Genomic DNA, 19796 nt, shown 5'->3' on the forward strand with positions numbered 1-19796 from the left:
TGACAAACCACCGAAAACGAGTCACAGGATTAACATAAGGCTCTCGGTCAAACTTCGCATGATATTCCTCTCTGAAGCTGTCCATTGTGTGGTACACGTCGTAGACAAATGTGTTGACGAGATTTGATGCCAAGACTGAACTATCAACTCAATGAAACGGACAAACTGATCGAAGAAAACGCGAAATTTTCAATTGCTGAACGGAAAGGGGCTTGGAAAGGTAAAAAGAAGAATTTTATGCGTAGTTGACTTGATCTGATGTTTGTTGAAAGGCTAGGTACCAAGATATGCCAACAACCGATATATGCTCACACCATGAGCGAATCAGATTAGAAAATCTTATCGCAGAATCTCTTCAAGATCAACGAAACTCTCAAATGTCCCATCTTGTTTCAAGCGGAACGATGAACTTCAGTTAACTCCTTTAGTACCCGTCTACCATCCACAAGGTCAACCGTAGCCAGCGTCACAGTGGATTCCTTTTTCTCCAGCCCGGTCTGTTTGTCCTTCAAGATGAAGCTCGAAAGATGAGCGACAGAGCCACCTGCCCCAGCGGAGGCTTGCTCTTCGCGACTCGCAATCAATTCCTCGTTGCTAACGACAGATATGATATTTTGAGCGCGAGTAGCGACCACGGCATCTACGTAATCGCCATAGTTGATAGATACGCCGTTGATTCTATGGGCACAGATCAGTAAATGCACATCTAGTCCTCTAACTATAGAAGGCTTCCATACCGCACTTTGAGGTCACGACTAAAGAATTCTTGAATGGCATTCGAGGATAGGTCATCATCGGGCTGAAAGAATACCGTGTTCAGCAACTGATCGACCCACTCGCCCAAGGGACTGTCTTGAGTAAATGATATATTCATAGGAGCTGTCTTTAAGTTAATCTGCATTTGATATTAGATATGGGATACCAACCAACTCGAAAACCAACTCGAAGGGTGCAATACACACCTTTTGGCACAACCCTTGTCACAAAGTGATTTTCTAGCCATAACTATATCGTTATTTATGTGTTCCAGATTACGTCATATATACTCCGTTGGAATTGCTGGAGTTCCGCTGATTGCGGAACACTAGCCTCTTTTGTCAGTGGGGTTTCACCAAGTCTAGCCTTACGAAGCACCCAGACTGGAAAAAAGTGGATCTCTTCCGAGTGAGCATGCGGAAGACATGTTCAGGGCGGAAGCTGCAATGGCCCCTCCAAAGAGATTTTCGTATGTCATGACGAACAGCATGAGCCTACGCGAAAGCGTGGGTTTCCGCGGCAATACATTTAAATATGCTTCTTGTTTCCCAAATCCAAGCTACCAATTCCGTTCCTTCAGCTTTCTTTGCCATCCCTCCTACTCCTCATGGCATCCTCATGGGATACGTTCGTTCCTACCAACCACCATGCAACTTACGCCTCAATTTCCGAGAATGATCCACGCCTGAGCTGTGAAGGTCGCGTGGTTTTTGTTTCGGGCGGAGGCCGCGGGGTTGGACGTGCAATTACAAAGTCATTCGCAATAGCGCAGGCCGAGGGAATCGTCATCGTTGGTCGCAGTGAACAGCATCTTCAAGAAACGGTGGAGGAAGTCACGGCCTCAATCCAGACTTCCCAGCTCAAGACCAAGTTGCTCTACTACAAAGTAGATATATTGGACACAGAGGCTGTTTCCGCTGCTTACAAGGCGACGATCGCTTCCTTTGGTCGAATTGACGTTCTGATCCAGAATGCAGGATATTTGGATGAGCATCGCCCCATTGCCGAATCAAATCTGGATGATTATTGGCGATGCTTCGAGGTGAACGTGAAAGGAGCCTTAAATGTGATACGCGGCTTCCTCAAAACTTCCCCGGCAGCTGGTGCCACAGTCATCAACGTTGGATCTGGCGCCGGTCATATGTCTTACATACCAGGTTATTCTGCATACTCGGCATCAAAACTCAGCCTAGCGAAGATTGTGGAATACGTGCAACATGAGCATCCCCAGTTACGTGTTTTCAATATCAACCCCGGTGCCATTGCCACTGATATGCAAGCCAAGGCCGGTGATTTGGCTGCTATGGACGATATTGGTATGTCCCGTACTCGTCTGATTTTGTCGCTATGTCTGACACAAATGCACGTCAGGGTTACCTGGGTCTTTTTGCGTTTGGTTGGCATCTTCTGGAGATGCCGATGCCTTCAAGGGAAGATTCCTATGGTCCAATTGGGATGTAGATGAGCTCATTGAGCGTGCCCATGATATTCGGTCCAGAAATCTCTTGGTTCATGGATTGAATGGACTCTAAAAACCAACAGCCTAGACAGTTTGTTAGGTTGAAAAGTATTATACTGCACAAATATATATGAACATGCCACGTTGACGCTGTTCGGGATTGAATGGGTCAAGCAAGGGTTAGCTGATTAACTTTCATGCTTTCACTAAACAGTAGAACTTTTATCTTATACATATGCTGAGAAGTTACCTCGTTGATATGTGAATCATTGGTGAACATATCAACTGTTGTAGATGTACTAATGTAAATGCAATATGGGTGAATCGTTCAACCCAACACAACCGCCTGTTATTGACATATGGAGAAAGGAGCAACATATCAAGCGCTTTGTTGTTTGTATGTTTTCCGGTTTCTTCAAGGCCGGCAAATATCGAATAATCACTATAATCTTTGAAATATCCAAGATGATGATTATTGAGCAGTGGCTTGGTTTTGAGACAAATGTGACGTACTGCTCAAGGCGCCGCACCACTAAAAACTAATTAAATGCTGGGATTGCAGCATATTTAAACCGTTAATACGGCATACTATTACTCCCAAAAAGTAGGTGACGTGCCATCCATTAAGAAGGCACAGCGGGATCTCCAAGGCTTTCTTTATTCCTTCATGTGTTTGAAACTGCTATCATGACATCTCTCATTTTAGAAGCGTATCTTATGTTCAAAACGTAAAGCAAAGACACCGTAGAATCGGACAAATATTGGATATTAGAAAAGTCCAAGCTGTGATCTCTGGACGCTATGCCATACAATGCAGCGTCTGCAAGTGAGATTGAAAAACATTTTTACCTTGCAGGGCGGTTCCGCACGACATTCTGAGATATTTCACGTAAACTATGAGAGAATTTGTTGATCGATGCACCGCAGGCTGTGCAAACGTACAATTCCAAGCACTCCACCTTAAGGAAAGACGATCACGTTTCGTAGGCAAGCATCGCCATTCATGACGGTCAAGATGTTTCCATCGTAACGCTAAACAAATGTGTAAAAATAAAGTGAAAGCCACCTTTTTCGGCATTGCCAGTTTTGATTTTCTTTTGAGATTGTGGCAATTTAGAATTCAATCCCCATGTACGGATTAGCTATCAGTAGATTGCGTCCAGTGTTGCGTAAATTGTTTCGATTCTTCTTCGCTTGGTCCTGACTCCTGAAGTCACTCCTGTAATCCCGCTACACCTAAGTGATTACATAAGATACATTTTACCACCCGGCCAAAAGATCATAGGGACAATCGGAACCTCCGATTTGATTGTCACTGCAGCGGTATATATACTAGGCCCTAGACTCTGCTCGGGACCACACTCCTTGGCCGATCGAGCCACGTGACTTATCCTGCAGTGAACACTCTGAATTGTTGGGCCTATTTCGAAGTCACTCAGCCTCTGCCCGCACCCCGACTTGAAACCCGAGTATCACTGCCATCGCTTCATTCTGTTGGCCACTCCCCTACGGGTTTAGTTTCGACATGCCGGCTCCCTACCCAAAGGCATGCGTAAGCTGCGCAAGATCGAAAAGGCGATGTGATATGGCCGTCCCCCGTTGCTACCGCTGCAAGGTACGCTCATTGGAATGTCAATATCAACACACATCGCCTATCTCTGGGGAGAACAATGTTTCACCGGGGCTAGGACAACAGCTATTTCCCAATCTTGTTGATTTCGAAGCATTTTCCGGCAATAGTGGCCTCCGCTGTAATATGGCGGATGAAATGCCAACCGGGATTGATTTCGCATGCGAAGATACACCCATGGAAAATATGCTCCCTCCATTTCCTGATTACAATCTTGACTGGCAGGAAGTTATGGAAAACATGCAGGATTTTGCAGTTCCTGATCAACTAAGGCTGAACGACTCTCCCAGTAGGAGTGTACTGGCAGGAGAAATCTATCAAGCTCGAATCATCTATTCTGTGAAACAAATGAAAGCTCTCCCAGGCGTTTTTGTGTCAGAAGGCAGGACGTCCTTCATACATAAACACTTGTATGAGCCATACACTCCCCGGGCAATCCAAGATGTTCTTGGTGTCTGTGCTCTATATGACAGGAAGACAGAATCAAACCAAGATCTAGTCTATCGCATCATCTCTCAACTGGCGGATCGCCTAGTTTCACGTTTTGCAACCGTTCCTGTACTTGAGCAGCTTGCATCAGTGCAAGCCTTGACACTTTTACAGATCATACGACTCTTCGATGGAGATATCCGCCAGCGGGCCGATGCAGAAAGAACAGAGCCTCTATTTATCGCGTGGATACGCCAGCTGCAGCATCGATCGCAACAAATTCTAGGAACTAAGGCAGACATCACGTGTCCAAGCTCGAGCTCGAGGACGGTCTCGTGGCAGGACTGGCTATTTGCCGAAAGTGTTCGACGGACTATTATTGTCGGATATACCTTGCAGGGGCTTTACTGCTTTCTCAAAAATGGCTGGGATGACTCCCACCATGAGTTTGAAAATCTATCGTTTTATGCACAGAACACTCTCTGGGCTGCAACTTCCGAGTCCCAGTGGCATTCAGGCCTTCAGAGGTGTAATCCAATTCCAGTTCGATTCAGCAGTTGGGATGAAGACATCTCAGTCGCCAAGCCGGTCGACATTGAAGATCTTGGCATGATGATGATGGTTTTGATCAAAGGGATAGACCACTGCTGCCTTTGGGCCGGCGACCACTATGCCGAAAGGTTTGGATTAGTCTCATAACCCATATCTGATGGAAATTTGGGGATTATCAGATATTCAATTTCATCACCTGAAATCATGTATCAAAGGGGGAAAATTGTTGCGATACTTTCCTGTTCTCATGTGTCGCTTATGAGGATGTCTTGTTTCAAAAGAATGTCACCGTTGCAGCGAAAACTTACAGGAAATTAACCGATTCCATTACGCGCAAAAGCTCTTGATAAGGACCAAGTCGCTTGAAAGACCGTAGCCAGGAGAATCAAATTCTGAGAAGCTTCCAAACTTCTTTGACAGTGATCTTAGTTCGGAATAATGGATAGCTTTTTGTCGTGTTCTCACGGAGTACTAGAGCATATAGAGTATTTCACTAACAATGATATTCGTGAGAACAGGAAGAGTCTATCTATTGGAGCGAAGATCCGGGATCCTGGTTTGTTAATCTATTTAGAATTGACGAGGCAATTAAAAGGCCTCATTCTACTCGCTGCCTCTCAGCGCTCTAGCTTTATATTGCAAACCTGAATAAGGTCTCTAAGAATGTCAAGATATCTACTAGTCCTTTTATAATATTACCTATATTTGCCAGGTCCATCCATACTGTTGGATTATATATACTAAGATTAGACTGTTTTGATTTGAGGCTTGTGCAGATCAGGGCCTAAGCCGTATCGTCGAAATTAATTCTATACTATCTATAGGAATAAACGAGGTAATTGAAAACTAGCTAGACCCTATCTTGCATCCCCTTAGAATAAATAACCGACCTTCTTTAAATCACTAAAGTTACGAATACTCCCGGAACAATAACACAGTTGATATATAGGCAAGGCGTAACTAGACGCCCATGGACGGGCGGGTACCCAGGTCACGGTGGGCATTCCAAGGTAATGCCCACGGGCCTTATATAAGCGGGAAATAGGCCCGCGGGCCCGCCCGCACTACCCGGCCCCTACCTCCAGGCTCCAGGGCTTAATATGTGGCTGACTAAGGCCAAACAAATAGAGCAAACATAGTGGACAAGTTCTATCGACCCCTGGAGGGCGTGATCGATGTGCGAATGGCTATTGGGTCAGCCAGTTGGTCTGATGAGGGCCATAACTCGCCTTGCCCTCAAAATGCGAATCTTGTACGGAGTATTCGCCAACCGTTTCAGGCCCTAAGGGAATACAGATGAGCCTTTCAAAATATACTTAAAAACAGTCTGTATACACTGTCTCCGGCTACTGAAAAACCGCATCAAATACATTATGTCTCGAAACGATAGACGTGATGTACGTGCTGCTACGCGTGGAGATGACAAACTCAAATTTGATGTCGCGGCACCGCCGGGGTGGTCTTTCACCCCCGGCGACACCATCATCGGCAATCTCGTGCGCCGCGCACATATTGTTACCTCTGAAGCTACAGTGACGCTTACGCTGTCGAGTCGCATACACACCCAACTGACACCCCCGGGTAAAGAGAAAAAGGTGTCGGATGACTGGCACCTACTTTATCCACGGGAGGAAGTGATATTCCGCGGACCTCTGCATCTGCCGGAGGGAAGCAACGAATCACTCAGCTGGCCTTTCTCGCTACGAATCCCTATCAAGCCAGTTGATATGCTAAGGAAAAAGTTTGCACAAGCTGGTAGCTTTCTCGCGCTCGATGGAGACCAGACCACTCATCACCCACTGCCAGGGACTTTCAGAACATTAGGCAGCGACTCCGGCCTCGCGTCCGGGTGTTTTATCGAGTATTATCTGAGCGCCAAATTAAAGTACAACTTTGGATCGCCCCAAGTTTGTTCTGCTACTTGGAAGGTGGAAATCAGGCACCCGGTCGGGGTAGTCGAGAAGAGCCAGCTCGAGCGGGTCACTCGCTTATCCATCGAGGGTAAAGTTCAAAGTCAGCGGCTACTGCCCGCCACGAGCGATGCAAAGCTATCCCTAAAGCAAAAAACACAGAAGCTTTTCGGATCGTCCAAAGTCCCCAAGTTCTCCTACCAGGTCGACCTCGCATCCCCCCGCATTCTGAAACTTGGTGACGCGCATAATCTTCCTCTCGTGCTACACATCGCGCCTCTCGAGGATAAGACTAGTGACTCACTCAAGGGTACCACACAGGAAGCTCGGATCAACTGGATCAAATTGTCCCTGGTCTGCTACACGGACATTATCGTTACAGGTTGCCCTCCATTCGGAACTGTTCACAAGGATAGGCATCAGTTCTCACTTAACCTTCATCTCGAAAAGGTATTTGATAGCCTCGAGTCTCCATTGATATTGCCTCTCGGACACCAAAACGCATCCATCAATATCGGGGACATGTTCCAGCTTGTTCTACACTCAACCGGCCTGACTTCCTCAGATTTGCGTCTCCATGATATGACCCCCATCTATCCCGACTTTGTCACATATAACATCAAGCACACTCATGCTATAGACTGGAAGATCTCAATCACAATTGCCGGAGAGACCCAAGTATTTAACAAGAGTGTGCCTTTAAAGGTGCTCAAAGAAACAAAAATATGTGAAAATCCTGCTTGAATCCCGACATTGTACGCTTGTTTATCATTCCGAGCGGGAACGATTATTTTGTGCAAACTGGCTACAGGGGATCGACGGGGGTGGGTAGAATTTTCTTTTTGGTATACATCCGTGTCGAAGGGTTGCTGGGTAACTCAGCAACCCATCAGCATGAAAACACCACGAAGAATAAGATTACAAATATACATAGAATTCAAGGTGCCAGGCTGGTATGAGGAATTATTCGCGAACAAAGTTATAAAATTATGAACTATGTAAAGGAATCTCGTGCGAGTCGATAAACCTTTGGAAATATATCACTCTAATGGTAGGGCATGTAGCTCGGGACTCAAGAAAAGTTCCACGAGACTCGAACCATTTAACCTTAGAGAGACCCCAAATTTCAAGACTATTAAATAGAAACTAGAGTCCCTAGATTCCCTAAATCCCTAATCCTAATAGGACCCTAATAGAGAATATAGCCAATGAAATGGGTGCCCAGATGTCTTCTTCCTGATTAGGTAAATCAGTGTTTCGGCCCCGGGAATCCGTGTTTGGAGTCTCCCTCCGCTGAAACCCGCTAATGGTACAATCTTAAACGCCCTTGACCCAATCAAAGGCGATTCTTCGGTCATTCCTCGCTGCTCCCGGTTCCCTTACCGGCGAAACTAATAGACTTTAGACTAAGCTTACCCCGTTGCGGACCATAACGGAGATCGTACATGTGTTATTATCCGCGTATAACCTTATCTCAAGACAACCAAGGCACTTACCAAGAAGTACTCGGTACCGAGAAGAAGAGGACATGATACAAAGACCAACCAACCACTGATTGTGTCGTCAATTTGCCTCAGCACTGCGCCACGTGTACCAAAGCTGGGCACCAAGAACCCGTATGGTTGCTCCTTTTGGTTTCCAAACTTGTTAAACTTTTCCTATATATAGCAGTTAGCCCCTGAGGGCACACTAGCTCTAAAGTTTATATGCTACCGAAACGCTAATTAAGTCCATTCGCTACGTTTGTTTGGATGAGGCATCGATAAACGGGAGAAAGGCTAATGACATGATAATATCCAAAGAATAAAATTAGGTTCCGCCAAGAGTAGATCAGAAACGGGATATGTACTGAATACGAGGTGGGACACAATTACGAACTATGTGTAGCCCTGATATGCTGACGTAAAAGATCTTGATGGCCCCTGTAACTTAGGAGTGCACCCATGTGAACTGTGGTTAAAACAATCCATAGGGCGAAATAGTTAAACTTGTTTGACCGAATCATATTCTACAGGGGAAGGGAGAGGAAACAAGAAGCTTTAGAAAATTAGAATCGCTGCAAGAGAAAAAGAAGATCTAGAAGACTATGCAGACTGCTTCTCATCGAACCACTGGAGTATTCCTGTTCAATTAAGGAATGCCGGCATATTCGGCATATCCGATATCCATATAACAGAGACTTAGAACCTCCATACTGGGCAATATACGACTCTATTATATTAATATCCGCTCGTCGAGACCCTAATGGCCCCTTTGAAGCCCAAACTGAGGCAGAAGTTCCGGGGCTAATGTCTCAAATAAAAGTGGACCCGAAGTTAAAGCATGTGTTGCTCCGTTTCAAGTCGTGATTCCATTCGTGCGCCATGAAATAAAATGAAATGATCCTCGAAGTGAGTCTTTTCTAGGTGGTTAGGGGCCGAGTTGGTTGATTCTTTGATCGACACACGGAAAAATTGATAATGGGTTCAGGACCCAGATCTTTGTGGATTTTCCTGACCCGTACTGTGTCAAATTCACCGCTATCAGACCCCATTGCTTTCAAGGGGATGTAACGATTACTGATTTATCAACCCCATATGATGGTTTCTCTCGTTGGTGATCGGAAGTCAGTCTTAGAGGGCACATGGTCCCTTGGGGCCGTCGCAATCATCGTGGTGGTGCTCCGGATATTTGCAAAAGCCAGGCTTCGCCATATGGGATCGGACGATGTCACAATGATTGCATCTCTCGTAAGTTCATGCTAACGATTGGAGGGAAATGATGATATAAGTCTATTATTTTAACCCGTATTACAGGGTTTCGCCCTCGCCTCATCCATACTCTTCACAATCGCAGTCCTTGACTACGGCTTTGCATCCGGTCGTCCTGGAGCCGACGAGACCACCGCTCTTAAATACTATACCATAATGGAGGTTTGCAGCGTCACAAGCACATGTCTAGGCCGAATCGCATTCATCCTCTACCTATTGCCAGTTCTTTCAATGAGGAAATTCTTCAAGATCAGCCTATGGATACTGTTTGCGGTGCAAATAGTGGCAAACGCTGTGATGATTATCCTCATCTTATCTCAATGCCACGATATCCGTGGGGTCTGGGATATCAAATACGCCACGAACTGCACGGAAGACTATATACAGCTCCGTTTCGGTTACTTCCTCTGCTGTATGTCCATCCGATGCCAATGGCTCACTTGCAGCTAGGAAACTCACAATTCCCTGAGCTCTTAACTAACAGTATCAAATTATTCATAGTCTGCAACTCCGCAGCAGACTTGCTGCTAGCAGTCCTTCCGTCCTACATTTTCTGGGATCTTAAGCTAAAGCCGATGATCAAGCTCAGCCTCATGGTACTCACGAGTTTGGGTCTTGTGTAAGTAACTTCCTTGATACGGTTACAATTACACCCTCCTCTCTAGCCAAATTTACTAATAAGGACGTCTTTACTGTATAGCGCAACAGTCGGTGCTATAATGAAGGCTGTATATCTCAAAGAGATCTTAACCTGGGATGGTACAGCCAATGCGATAGATCTTACCTGCTGGGCTATGATCGAATGCTATCTTGTCATTATCACCGCATCGGTTCCCTGCCTTCGTTCGCTGGCTGTTTCTTCCGTGCGCCAGTTGTTCGCAAGCGACAAGTCGAGCAATTTTCCTTTCACCTCATCGTACAGGAATAAAACAACAAGCCTTCAACGCGCGACGAATCGCGTACAAACCAATCCTGAGGCCTCTGGGAGTAGGCAGAATTTCTTTTCGGGTGCACGGGGCGAGGATATGGAGATGGGGACTACTAGGACTTCTGTAAATGCCAATGACAGTGATGATGGAAAGGGGGTAATGGGGGATGGAATTGCAAAGACGGTGAATATTAGTGTTACTTGGGAGGAGGGACATCGCAAAGACCGTACTTCCTAGTACGTTGTACAAGAGATATACCTAAGCAGATTTATATTCTAGAGTAATCTATATAATGTTATAATGTTGTTATGGTCAAGGATAATATACTATGAAGTCACCTTACCCTAGAAATTGATATGATTATGGATAAGCCAGTGACAAATACTCGGTGTTGGTGCGCTCCAGTCAACAGTACATGTGCATATTGAGATTAGGTATATTTTGTATGGCCTCCCTATACAAAATGTACCTAGTATACCAAATTCATAATAACCATTTTTATGAACCATCTAGCTTGTTAGAAGATAAACAAGACTACTAAGGTATGGTATAAATATGATTACATCGCCCTGCACTACCTAGGTAATATTAATTCTAATTAATTAATATGAAAATGTGAGAAATAATTTAAAAGCACCACACATAAAGATTTCATGTAGAACTTCGGTATTCTGTTAAGTCAAGTTATATCTTATCTAGATTAATTCTAGATTGATTAAAGCCCCTTAAAATAACCCCACGTTCTACCTGAATTTATCGGCCCAATTATAGAACTTTTAGCCCTACTCCCTATATTAATTTACACACTACCCATCCCAACCCACTTTACGCTTTAAACCCAATAAGGCTTTTCGCTTTGTCAATCAAGGGCCAGAGGTTTGGAGCATTGACGCTGATAAATATGTATAAAAACGAGATAGCGCGGAGTACATATCTAAAGGCTAAAGTGCTCTTCACAAGTGGCAAGAAGATGAAGCCGTAAAGGCTTTTCCAAAATGCGACTTCCATATGCCACAAACTAGTTGACAGTTCTACAACTAGACAAAATGGATCCGACTGAACACGATTTTGATTGTTTGTCTATTTACAATTGATTATTCATTCTTGGGACACTGCACTATTCTCGATCCTGTCCCAACAGTAGTGGGCTGCCTTGATAGTTCCATGGTCTTTAATGGCTTGTAAGAGCTCCAGGTCATTTGTTGGGGCGTGATGTCAATTACAACTGGTAAATACTCAGTTCCCTTGGTGATCCCTGACGCATATGGTACCTCGCCAATTGGAATGGCGATATTAGGGGCGCCTAGGATGGGTGGAAGAAAAGGCTGATCTAGCGCGGACTGCCAATGGGGGGATTGCGACGGCTCATCTCTATAATTCGGAGCAGCATTTGCGATTGGAAGAACCACTAGGGTCTCAGTTTCACTGGTAGGTTCGCCGAACATTGCGTTAAGCAGCCATTCCTTGTAGGTGTCCATCCGCTGCACGGCATTTTTGCGCTGTTCTTCGGATACAGCGGCACCCGTTTCCCATCGGTATTGTAGGGAGGGAAGTACATATGGCGGCTTCCCATTATGTTTCTCGGCGTACTTTTCACTAAACGCGGCGAACGAGTGATAGAACGCATAATAGTAAGTTCTTGCCACGGTGTTGATCAAGTAGTCATCAACATATTCTGGGGTTCCCCGGGGGGGGGGTGAGATCGCTTCCAAGCTTCTCGTATAGAGAACTTTGTTATCTTCGCATGCAGTGCGGCTCTCATGTCCTCAACAAAGCTGTCTATAGTTTGCATCTGCTCTGGGTTTTCCACGGGTAGGTAGTCAAGGGGGTAGATTATATTGTATTCCTTCGATCTTGGGGTCGGGTTGATGCTTTTTGAGATCCAAGCATGAGCAATAGCCTTGAGTATAGAGAAACCCCTGGCAAATGCGACGGGTGTGTCAAAGCGAGAGTATGTCCGAACCACGCCGCTAAGCGATACTAACTTGTGAGAAGGTCGAAATTGCCAAACTCCATTTGCCATCGCCGGACGCCTTCCACTGCCACTGGAATCTGTGGCGTTGGCGCAATCAATCCAATCATATGATAACTGGCAGCCTCAGTTTCTCAGAGAATCAGGATCCTTCTCTCTCTCCCCACCTCTTTTTCACTTGCATCAACTCCTCTTTCTACTTGGCATCAGCTTTACTACCATAAAGTCCGCTGCGTGTCCATCTTATGATATCATATCCTTACGTGTACGTTCTGTTTTAATATTTGACATCAATTCTCAACTCCCACGTGGTTCTACTTCATATGAGGAGTGCGAGAAATCATGTGGCTCCTGAAAACTCACCAATAATGGGGATCATACAGCAATTACCAGTCACCTTGTTTACCGATAGCGGCAACGCACACTCTATCAGGACGACTAACAATTACTCGAAAAAGTGGCCATACGCCAGATATCATTTCGTTCGGCATGCAGTGCACCAAGGAATCGTTCGTCTAGGAATTATCGCAAGTGAAGATAATATGGCCGTTACTCTCACGAAACCACTTGGAAGAGAGCTTTTCGAACCTATGCGACAGAGGATGATGTCGAGAAGTGCGAATTCCACATTTGGAACAGAGGTTGAAGATAGTTGGTTAATTTGGGAGTCTTTTGGCTTTCTGTTTAAACAATGCCCCCGCACCGTCAAATTGACCATAAAATCTTGTGACTAAATCAGACTGAGATTTCCCAGGGCTTGAGTGGGTGCAGAGGTACTAGCATGACCAAGAATGAATTTGTATCAAAAGAAAACATATTTTTGAAATCATACCAATTATCTTTTGATTGATCCCACATCGACTCTTCGATGTATCCGTGAGTCCACAGTCTCAGGTACCGATTAATAATAACTCTTAACGTTCATTTATTCTATACATTCCGATGACAAACATCACACAACCGAACAACTTTAGGGAGCTCGTGGCATGCACCCAGTATGCACGCAAAATATCTTATAGGCGTGAAGACTATAATGTTAGTAGACTGTTCTTTCAACTACCTGATGTCCTTCCTTAACGGAAGCTATAGTATTAATACTACGATAAAATGGTATCTTGTTTAGACAAGCATCTATACGATGTAAGCATAGTATTCGTTTATCATACCAACGATTTAAAAAGCCTCATCCACATATCCCACATGCGTCATGCCTGATATCATTCAAAACAACTTTGGTGAGGTCGTGCAAGGGATTTACCGCTCGGGATTTCCCAGCCTGAGTCTCTATAGAGACCATCTCAAGGGCGTGAGGGCCATAATGTACGCACACCGTCCTTCCAGCTGTCTACTATTCTTCGGCTAACAGAAGCATATAGTAAACTCGTCGAAGCACCGTACGCTATTTCCATCCAAGACTTTATCGTGGCCAATGGCATCCAGGTCATAACTTTTATCCTGAAGCCTAATAAGGGCCAGGGCGTAAGAGTCTCCCATAAAGATATGGATGATATTATGGAGATGCTTCTTAATATAGAGAATCATCCTGTGCTTATCCACTGCAACCAGGGAAAGGTAAGTTTCCCAGTTTCCAATAACACGTGTGCTGGTCTATCTGCTAATTACTCACATAGCACCGAACCAAGTGCGTTGTCGCCTGTTTCCGTAAGCTTCAAGGACGGGAACACTCGGCCATCATTGATGAAGACCGGCTCTATGCCGGCCATAAGGCTCGACCGCTCGACGAAGAGTTTATTCGACTGTATGAACCAGGAGCCATCAGCCAGATAGCCCATGAAGCAAATGTCGTTGGGTGGGGCCAAGGAAGGCCAATAGATAAAACTCGTGCACCGCTATTGAACCTTCATATGCGGAAGCTTTGGGCATAAAGGACAATCCTGGAAGGTTTTCGATGGTTATTTTGAACAAAACATGAACACTAAATTTGGTTCCGGACTCAAGGTCTTTCAATTCCTAACAATGGATTTGTGGGGCTGATGTTTTGGTTCTTTTGTTTTTTATTCAGGGTTCATTGGATCTCGTGACTAAAGTAGTGACTTCATTCATGGATGGAACCTACATAGCACCGTTCCTGAACTAACTGCTCCATAAGTCTTTTGAAAACTATCTAGCTATTGTAAAGTCCATTATAAGCGGTTAAGAGCCCTGTCGTGGTTATCTAATTGCGACACCCATAGATGACGGATGGACATTTCAACGTGCACATTCACTGTTGATTTAACATGGTATCGCCAGCGAATAACAGTTTCTACTTCCTGATACTCGAACTCAACTTATGGTTCATGATCAATATTTAAGTGTATTATATATCACAACAAAGGTATCATATAAATAATCTAAAAATGATCAGCCATTATAATGTCCGTATCGTATGTCTCCATATCTTCTCCAGGATCATAATCTGTCACATAGTTTCCCGGATAATCTGCCAATTCGACATGATCCGAGAGAAGCATAGTATCATAATCACGGTATGAAGTCGGAGAAGACCCAATTGTTGAGAACAACGTGTCAAGGGATGCCTGAGTAGAATCCCCGAGGTCCGTGAAGCTTGTCTCGCTGAAATTGTCCAAAAGCTGGTCCTCGGGTTCACTATTCAACAGATAAATATCACATTCTTCATTCTCGTTGTGATATTGTGTTTGGAAATAACGATGTTGTCCCGGATTTCCGCTGTCGGGTTGTTGCTGAACTGTAGACATAAGACGCACCGGCTCGTCTGACCTGGTCACTCCGTTTGGTAAACTCTCGGTAGAGAAAATAGAAGCTCGCCTTTTGATTGATTTCGTCATGGGGACATTTTTCTGGGCAACATGCCAAAGTGATGAGAGGATTGCAGTCTTGCAACTTGGAAGTTGAGGCTGCATTGTCAAATCATTCGTGCTGTGGGAGCGATTGAGCTCTAAAAAATCCGCTAATTTAGCTTTTGTGGATTGGTCTTTGTTTCCTGCTAACATAGACGATATGGATTTCGTGATTATTGGAATTGTCACTCCTCGTTGGTTGATCGCCTGAGTGAAATTAGTACTTGAGCTGCATGACTGAGACTGAGAACTCACATCACGATGTGCAGGGTTGAACACGGCGGGGGAGATATCTGCGAGGCTCTTGATCGTGTCCTGTTGTGAGACACGAATCGTGCGATCTTTGATCGAATTGCAAATGACCAGTCTTCGAATTCCAAGGTCGAGCAGTCGAAAGCGTTTCTCCCATGATGGATCTGATCCATCTCCAGATATGCAAGCAGTCTGTGGTCCAAGAGCTTCAGAGGAATCCTCGTCATGCGTTGGATGCAGCATTGGGGCTTCTGCCATTCTATCTAGCACTCGAGAACTGGCGCCAACGGATAGTTCTTGTCCAAGAAGACCAATCTCCAGGTTGGGATAGTCCTGGGATTGTGATATGTCCTTAGCGTGAAAACGATACTCCAGCCGAATGTCAATTGAAGCCAAGGTAGCTACCGGCACGCCAGGGGGAGGACACACGTCTGGGGGGTTGGTCATTGAACTAGGCAAAGTCCGGCCCGTTGTGTGGTTCAATACTCGACACTCTCTGCGCAGACCAAGTTCGAGGCAGTGGAAGCCAGAAGTGTCAATGTAATATCCACGTGCACCCGTTTTGAGCTCAACTGAGAATCCCAGATCCGACCAGATCTGGAGCAAAGAACAGTTAGTCTCCGATTTGGCAAACATCCTCTCACACAAACCTCCATATCACAGAGTTTGCTGCTCAGTCTTGAGACGAACACTGTCATTTCATTTCCGTCCCAATTTCCCCCGACGAAGAATCGCAGCTCCAACTCTGGTGCCTCTGTTATCCACACACTTTCAAGGTTCGACAGTTCCGAGAGGTCAATTGGTATTTGAAGGGTTCCGTGGCTTGGTGGTTGGGTGAAATGAGCCGATGCGGCCAGGTGAAGCTGCAACTTTGAATCTCGGATTCGCAAAGTGCATTGACCCAAGTCGAGCTTTTGTGCCATTGCGACGGAAGATCATCATCAAAGCATTATGCTATTCTTTCTGGACCTGAGGCAACCGTGTAAACGAGCGATTTGAGGATTCGTGGAATGCCAGAGCAGGAAAGGTATCGCTGGACTGGGTATGCCAATGACCGTACAGTACATGGACGGGGCACATGACTTCCATGACTTTTTGCCTCAGAATATGTGTACTCAATTCTTAAAGATTACTTTACGTGTACTCTTGATATCATTTGGGGCTTTAAGTATATTGGTGGCATAGGCTCAGCTGAAAAGCTAAATTCTTGTTATAGAACGATCTTGGTTGAAATGGAGATTGTTGTTAAGCTCTGATCATGGCTTAACAGCAACACATCTCAGACCGACATGTGTGATCCATTGACTACCATCTTCTCTTGTGGTGCCGTAGCGCAGCATTCGGCAGATCTGTTGCATGGCACTATTCTTCTTCTCCTCGCTACCCAAAATATCCAGCATCTGAGCGCCGATCAATCTCATGAATCCTTCCAGTCCACCATTCTCGGATTTTTTCAGCTCCTGTTTTTTCGTGTAAAGTTCAATCCTCTTGACCTGAAATCCAACGCCCTCGAGAATCTTCTTCATATAGACGTCAGAGGGATAAAACCAAGGGCACATAGCTTCCGCTGTCTCGATTGGAACTCCATGGTTGACCAGAGCGAACATAAATGCCGTGACCTTTTCCGGTGCATTTCCATGTCCGCACATCTCAAAGAAGAATGTGCCCCCGGGCTTCATAGATTGAAAGATATTCTCCAATGTGGAGATACGGGTAGATGAATCTCTCAAGATCCAATGGAATGCAGCATTGGAGGTACTACAATTGTATCAGCAAGGCTCCACCAGTAAGTGGAAACACAAATACTAACACTTTGTCCCAGTTCCCATTCATAACCTCTGCATCTTCTTCAAGGTGCCGACAATCCACGACGCGGAAATCCGTAGCTGCTCCACCGTATTCCAATGTCTTGGCCGTGTTGATCATGGACGGAGAAGAGTCGACGCCCAAAACATAATTGACCGAGGGAGAGAAGCTGGTAGTAAATTTACCATCGCCACATCCAATATCGAGAACTCTATCCGTAGGATCGAATTCTATGCTTTGGACGAGGGTGTCGGCAAGATGGGGGGCGAAAGGAACTGCAGCTGCGTAGGTCTATATTCATCAGCGCATACAAGATGAGGCAAGAGTTCACGACTACAAACCTCCGTAGACCAATAGTCCTTTACAGGGTTCTGTGTCTGGGCCATTTTCCAAGTATATTCGAAGATGTATGGACACTTCAGGCGGATGGTTGGAATAAAACAAGAGAGCTTAGAGAGCGGTGTCCGGTTCATTTAAAAGAATGTCTATTTCTGATCGATCAAATCGATCAAATCGATTAATATATGCACCCATGACACGATTAAAATCTTCAGCCTAGAATCAGCTGTTGTTCGATCCCTGTGTAGATCTATCGTGCGGTTCTGCAAGTTCCACTGGGTTGATGTGGTACCCATCAATACACGGGACCAAAATAAATCTTCCTAGGGCAGGTTTCAGCCCGCCACAACTCAGTGCCACATACATCGGTGTAGAGCCATCACAAATCCCCACTTCAGCCAACCAAATCAGAAGAACTTGACATCGGTGTAGCGAGCCACATAGACAAATGAACTGTACTCTATTTTCTGTCTATTTCCATAAGACTTAAGAGGCAAGGACCGCACTTTCTACAAAATGAGATTTACAAGCAAACGTTTTGCCAGCCATGAGAAGGGCTCTAGGGTTTCTCCGTCTCAGGGTATATTTGCACGCGAGTTATTGAAATGATAGTATCCTATGTAAAATGTACCTGTATGTATGTTCCCATATCCACGTAGCCAGTCTACTAGATCCATGACCCACACTCGATAGTTCCATCCTCCCTCAATAACCTTCCAAGGCTGCAAGGGATGACCCACAAAATGTCCGTGTCGATTGATAAGTAGCTCCAGCGGTCATCGCTAAATTGCTTTTGATTTGAGAATAACTTGGCATGCACCCACAAAATAGTCTTCAGCCCATGGCGTTTTCTGGTCCCGTCCGATCATTATCTCACCGCACCGGCCGCTAGGAGATACGATGCATGAACCTAGGCACTACAAGATCTACGTGCATGTTTGTTTGCACAATGCGCAGTGGAACCGAGACGGTCTCTGATAGCGTTTCATTCCCAATCCCACAAGGTTCTTTGCGTGAGGCTGGGTATCAGGATGCGTCTCTTTGACAACCTGCTAACCTCTGCTCCTTTCACGGTTGAGCATCTAACAAAGTGGGTAGGCACAGACTTGGGGTTTACCAGGCGCATCATGCGCGCTCTAGCGGCATTGGATTTCTTCGAGGAGGTTGAAGAGGATACATCTAAGCAGACCTAATTGCCTCAAAATGGACCAAGAGTTCATTCAGTCATATACCAGGCATCCATAGGATAATGTGTTCAGACCCATGTCTTCATACATTGATTTCTTCAAGGCCACGGGTTTCGTGAGCCCCTCCGACAGAATGAACACGCCTTTTTCTTTCTCGAACGGAGTCAAGAATGTGGACTTTTTCAGTCTACTACAGCAAGATCCCAAAGCTACAGTAGCATTCAACAAAGTCATGACAAGTCTTAAAGATCCCTTGGGTGACTTATACGACTTCAGCAGCCTTCAAGCCGAGGAAGATGGAGTCATCCTAGTCGATATTGGTGGCGGAAAGGGTCAAAGCATCCAGAGCATACGATCCTCATATCCCACCCTCAAGGGCCGCTATGTTCTTTGACTTCCGCACTGGCCTATAAAGCCCAGAGCCCAACCCAACCCAACCCAACCCAACCCAACCCGCAAATCGGTTGTGTTTTGGGCCTAAGGTAAAAGCCCACTAGGCTTTAATGGGGCCCAATGGGGCCCAAACAATACAAATATACCGAGAAATCTAAAGTTAAACCCCCTTTTTAGTCTTTTTTAATTATCCTTCGTTTTACCCCGGTTTCTAGGCCTTATCCCTAATATAATATTATATCAGTTTAAATGATCTAGAATCAATTACTAGTTATTTCTCTAAATCACGTTTAAAAATACGAAAAAACGCGTTTTTTTTTAGAAAGTGACAGAAATCTGTCTGTATTGCAATGTATGGGTAAAATGGCATATAACTAGTTATGAAGTACTCTAACTAAATTGACAAAAACCCGCAATTTCAACAATCTGTGCGGTAACGACGACTAACTGTAATATACACTTTTGTATGGTAAACCGAGTACTCGAAATCACCTGACTTCGTGTATAATACCTGGTTTCTACCATGTATTCGGACTTGGTATTCGACAGAAAGTTGTAATATAGCGATTACAGAGACCGATTTGTCATCGCCGAGATAGGCTTTTATAAG

The 19796-nt window shown here is 45.1% G+C and overlaps 9 protein-coding genes across 9 annotated transcripts; 5 read left to right on the forward strand and 4 right to left on the reverse strand.

Annotated features, from left to right (window-relative positions):
- Positions 1–392: 392 nt before the first annotated feature.
- Positions 393–874, reverse strand: N7455_005641 (uncharacterized protein; the record flags this gene model as incomplete). Its single annotated transcript, XM_040961874.2, has 2 exons — positions 393–678; positions 738–874. The coding sequence occupies 2 exons, from the start codon at positions 872–874 to the stop codon at positions 393–395; spliced, it is 423 nt and encodes a 140-aa protein (XP_040807690.1).
- Positions 875–1363: 489 nt separating this feature from the next.
- Positions 1364–2288, forward strand: N7455_005642 (SDR family oxidoreductase; the record flags this gene model as incomplete). Its single annotated transcript, XM_040961883.2, has 2 exons — positions 1364–2072; positions 2128–2288. 2 exons carry the CDS (start codon positions 1364–1366, stop codon positions 2286–2288), a joined length of 870 nt encoding a protein of 289 aa, XP_040807669.2.
- Positions 2289–3740: 1452 nt separating this feature from the next.
- Positions 3741–4973, forward strand: N7455_005643 (Zn(II)2Cys6 transcription factor domain-containing protein; the record flags this gene model as incomplete). The annotated part of the gene is made up of 1 exon (XM_040961890.2): positions 3741–4973. The coding sequence occupies one exon, from the start codon at positions 3741–3743 to the stop codon at positions 4971–4973; it is 1233 nt and encodes a 410-aa protein (XP_040807674.2).
- Positions 4974–6199: 1226 nt separating this feature from the next.
- Positions 6200–7480, forward strand: N7455_005644 (uncharacterized protein; the record flags this gene model as incomplete). Its single annotated transcript, XM_040961870.2, has 1 exon — positions 6200–7480. One exon carries the CDS (start codon positions 6200–6202, stop codon positions 7478–7480), a length of 1281 nt encoding a protein of 426 aa, XP_040807671.2.
- A 1970-nt stretch (positions 7481–9450) lies between these two features.
- N7455_005645 (uncharacterized protein) lies at positions 9451–10652 on the forward strand (the record flags this gene model as incomplete). The annotated part of the gene is made up of 4 exons (XM_040961893.2): positions 9451–9465; positions 9532–9898; positions 9988–10105; positions 10187–10652. 4 exons carry the CDS (start codon positions 9451–9453, stop codon positions 10650–10652), a joined length of 966 nt encoding a protein of 321 aa, XP_040807677.2.
- Positions 10653–11509: 857 nt separating this feature from the next.
- N7455_005646 (Amidase) lies at positions 11510–12497 on the reverse strand (the record flags this gene model as incomplete). Its single annotated transcript, XM_065605084.1, has 2 exons — positions 11510–12180; positions 12401–12497. 2 exons carry the CDS (start codon positions 12495–12497, stop codon positions 11510–11512), a joined length of 768 nt encoding a protein of 255 aa, XP_065461984.1.
- Positions 12498–13594: 1097 nt separating this feature from the next.
- On the forward strand, positions 13595–14273 carry yphA (tyrosine phosphatase family protein; the record flags this gene model as incomplete). The annotated part of the gene is made up of 3 exons (XM_040961881.2): positions 13595–13707; positions 13764–13959; positions 14019–14273. The coding sequence occupies 3 exons, from the start codon at positions 13595–13597 to the stop codon at positions 14271–14273; spliced, it is 564 nt and encodes a 187-aa protein (XP_040807665.2).
- A 468-nt stretch (positions 14274–14741) lies between these two features.
- N7455_005648 (uncharacterized protein) lies at positions 14742–16384 on the reverse strand (the record flags this gene model as incomplete). Its single annotated transcript, XM_040961863.2, has 3 exons — positions 14742–15416; positions 15465–16058; positions 16112–16384. 3 exons carry the CDS (start codon positions 16382–16384, stop codon positions 14742–14744), a joined length of 1542 nt encoding a protein of 513 aa, XP_040807689.2.
- Positions 16385–16717: 333 nt separating this feature from the next.
- N7455_005649 (class I SAM-dependent methyltransferase) lies at positions 16718–17653 on the reverse strand (the record flags this gene model as incomplete). Its single annotated transcript, XM_040961880.2, has 3 exons — positions 16718–17219; positions 17272–17558; positions 17609–17653. 3 exons carry the CDS (start codon positions 17651–17653, stop codon positions 16718–16720), a joined length of 834 nt encoding a protein of 277 aa, XP_040807664.2.
- Between the last annotated feature and the right edge of the window lie 2143 nt (positions 17654–19796).

This window comes from Penicillium solitum (genome assembly GCF_028829755.1).
Source record: "Penicillium solitum strain IBT 25940 chromosome Unknown utg000003l_segment0_segment0, whole genome shotgun sequence".
NCBI classification, from domain to species: domain Eukaryota; kingdom Fungi; phylum Ascomycota; class Eurotiomycetes; order Eurotiales; family Aspergillaceae; genus Penicillium; species Penicillium solitum.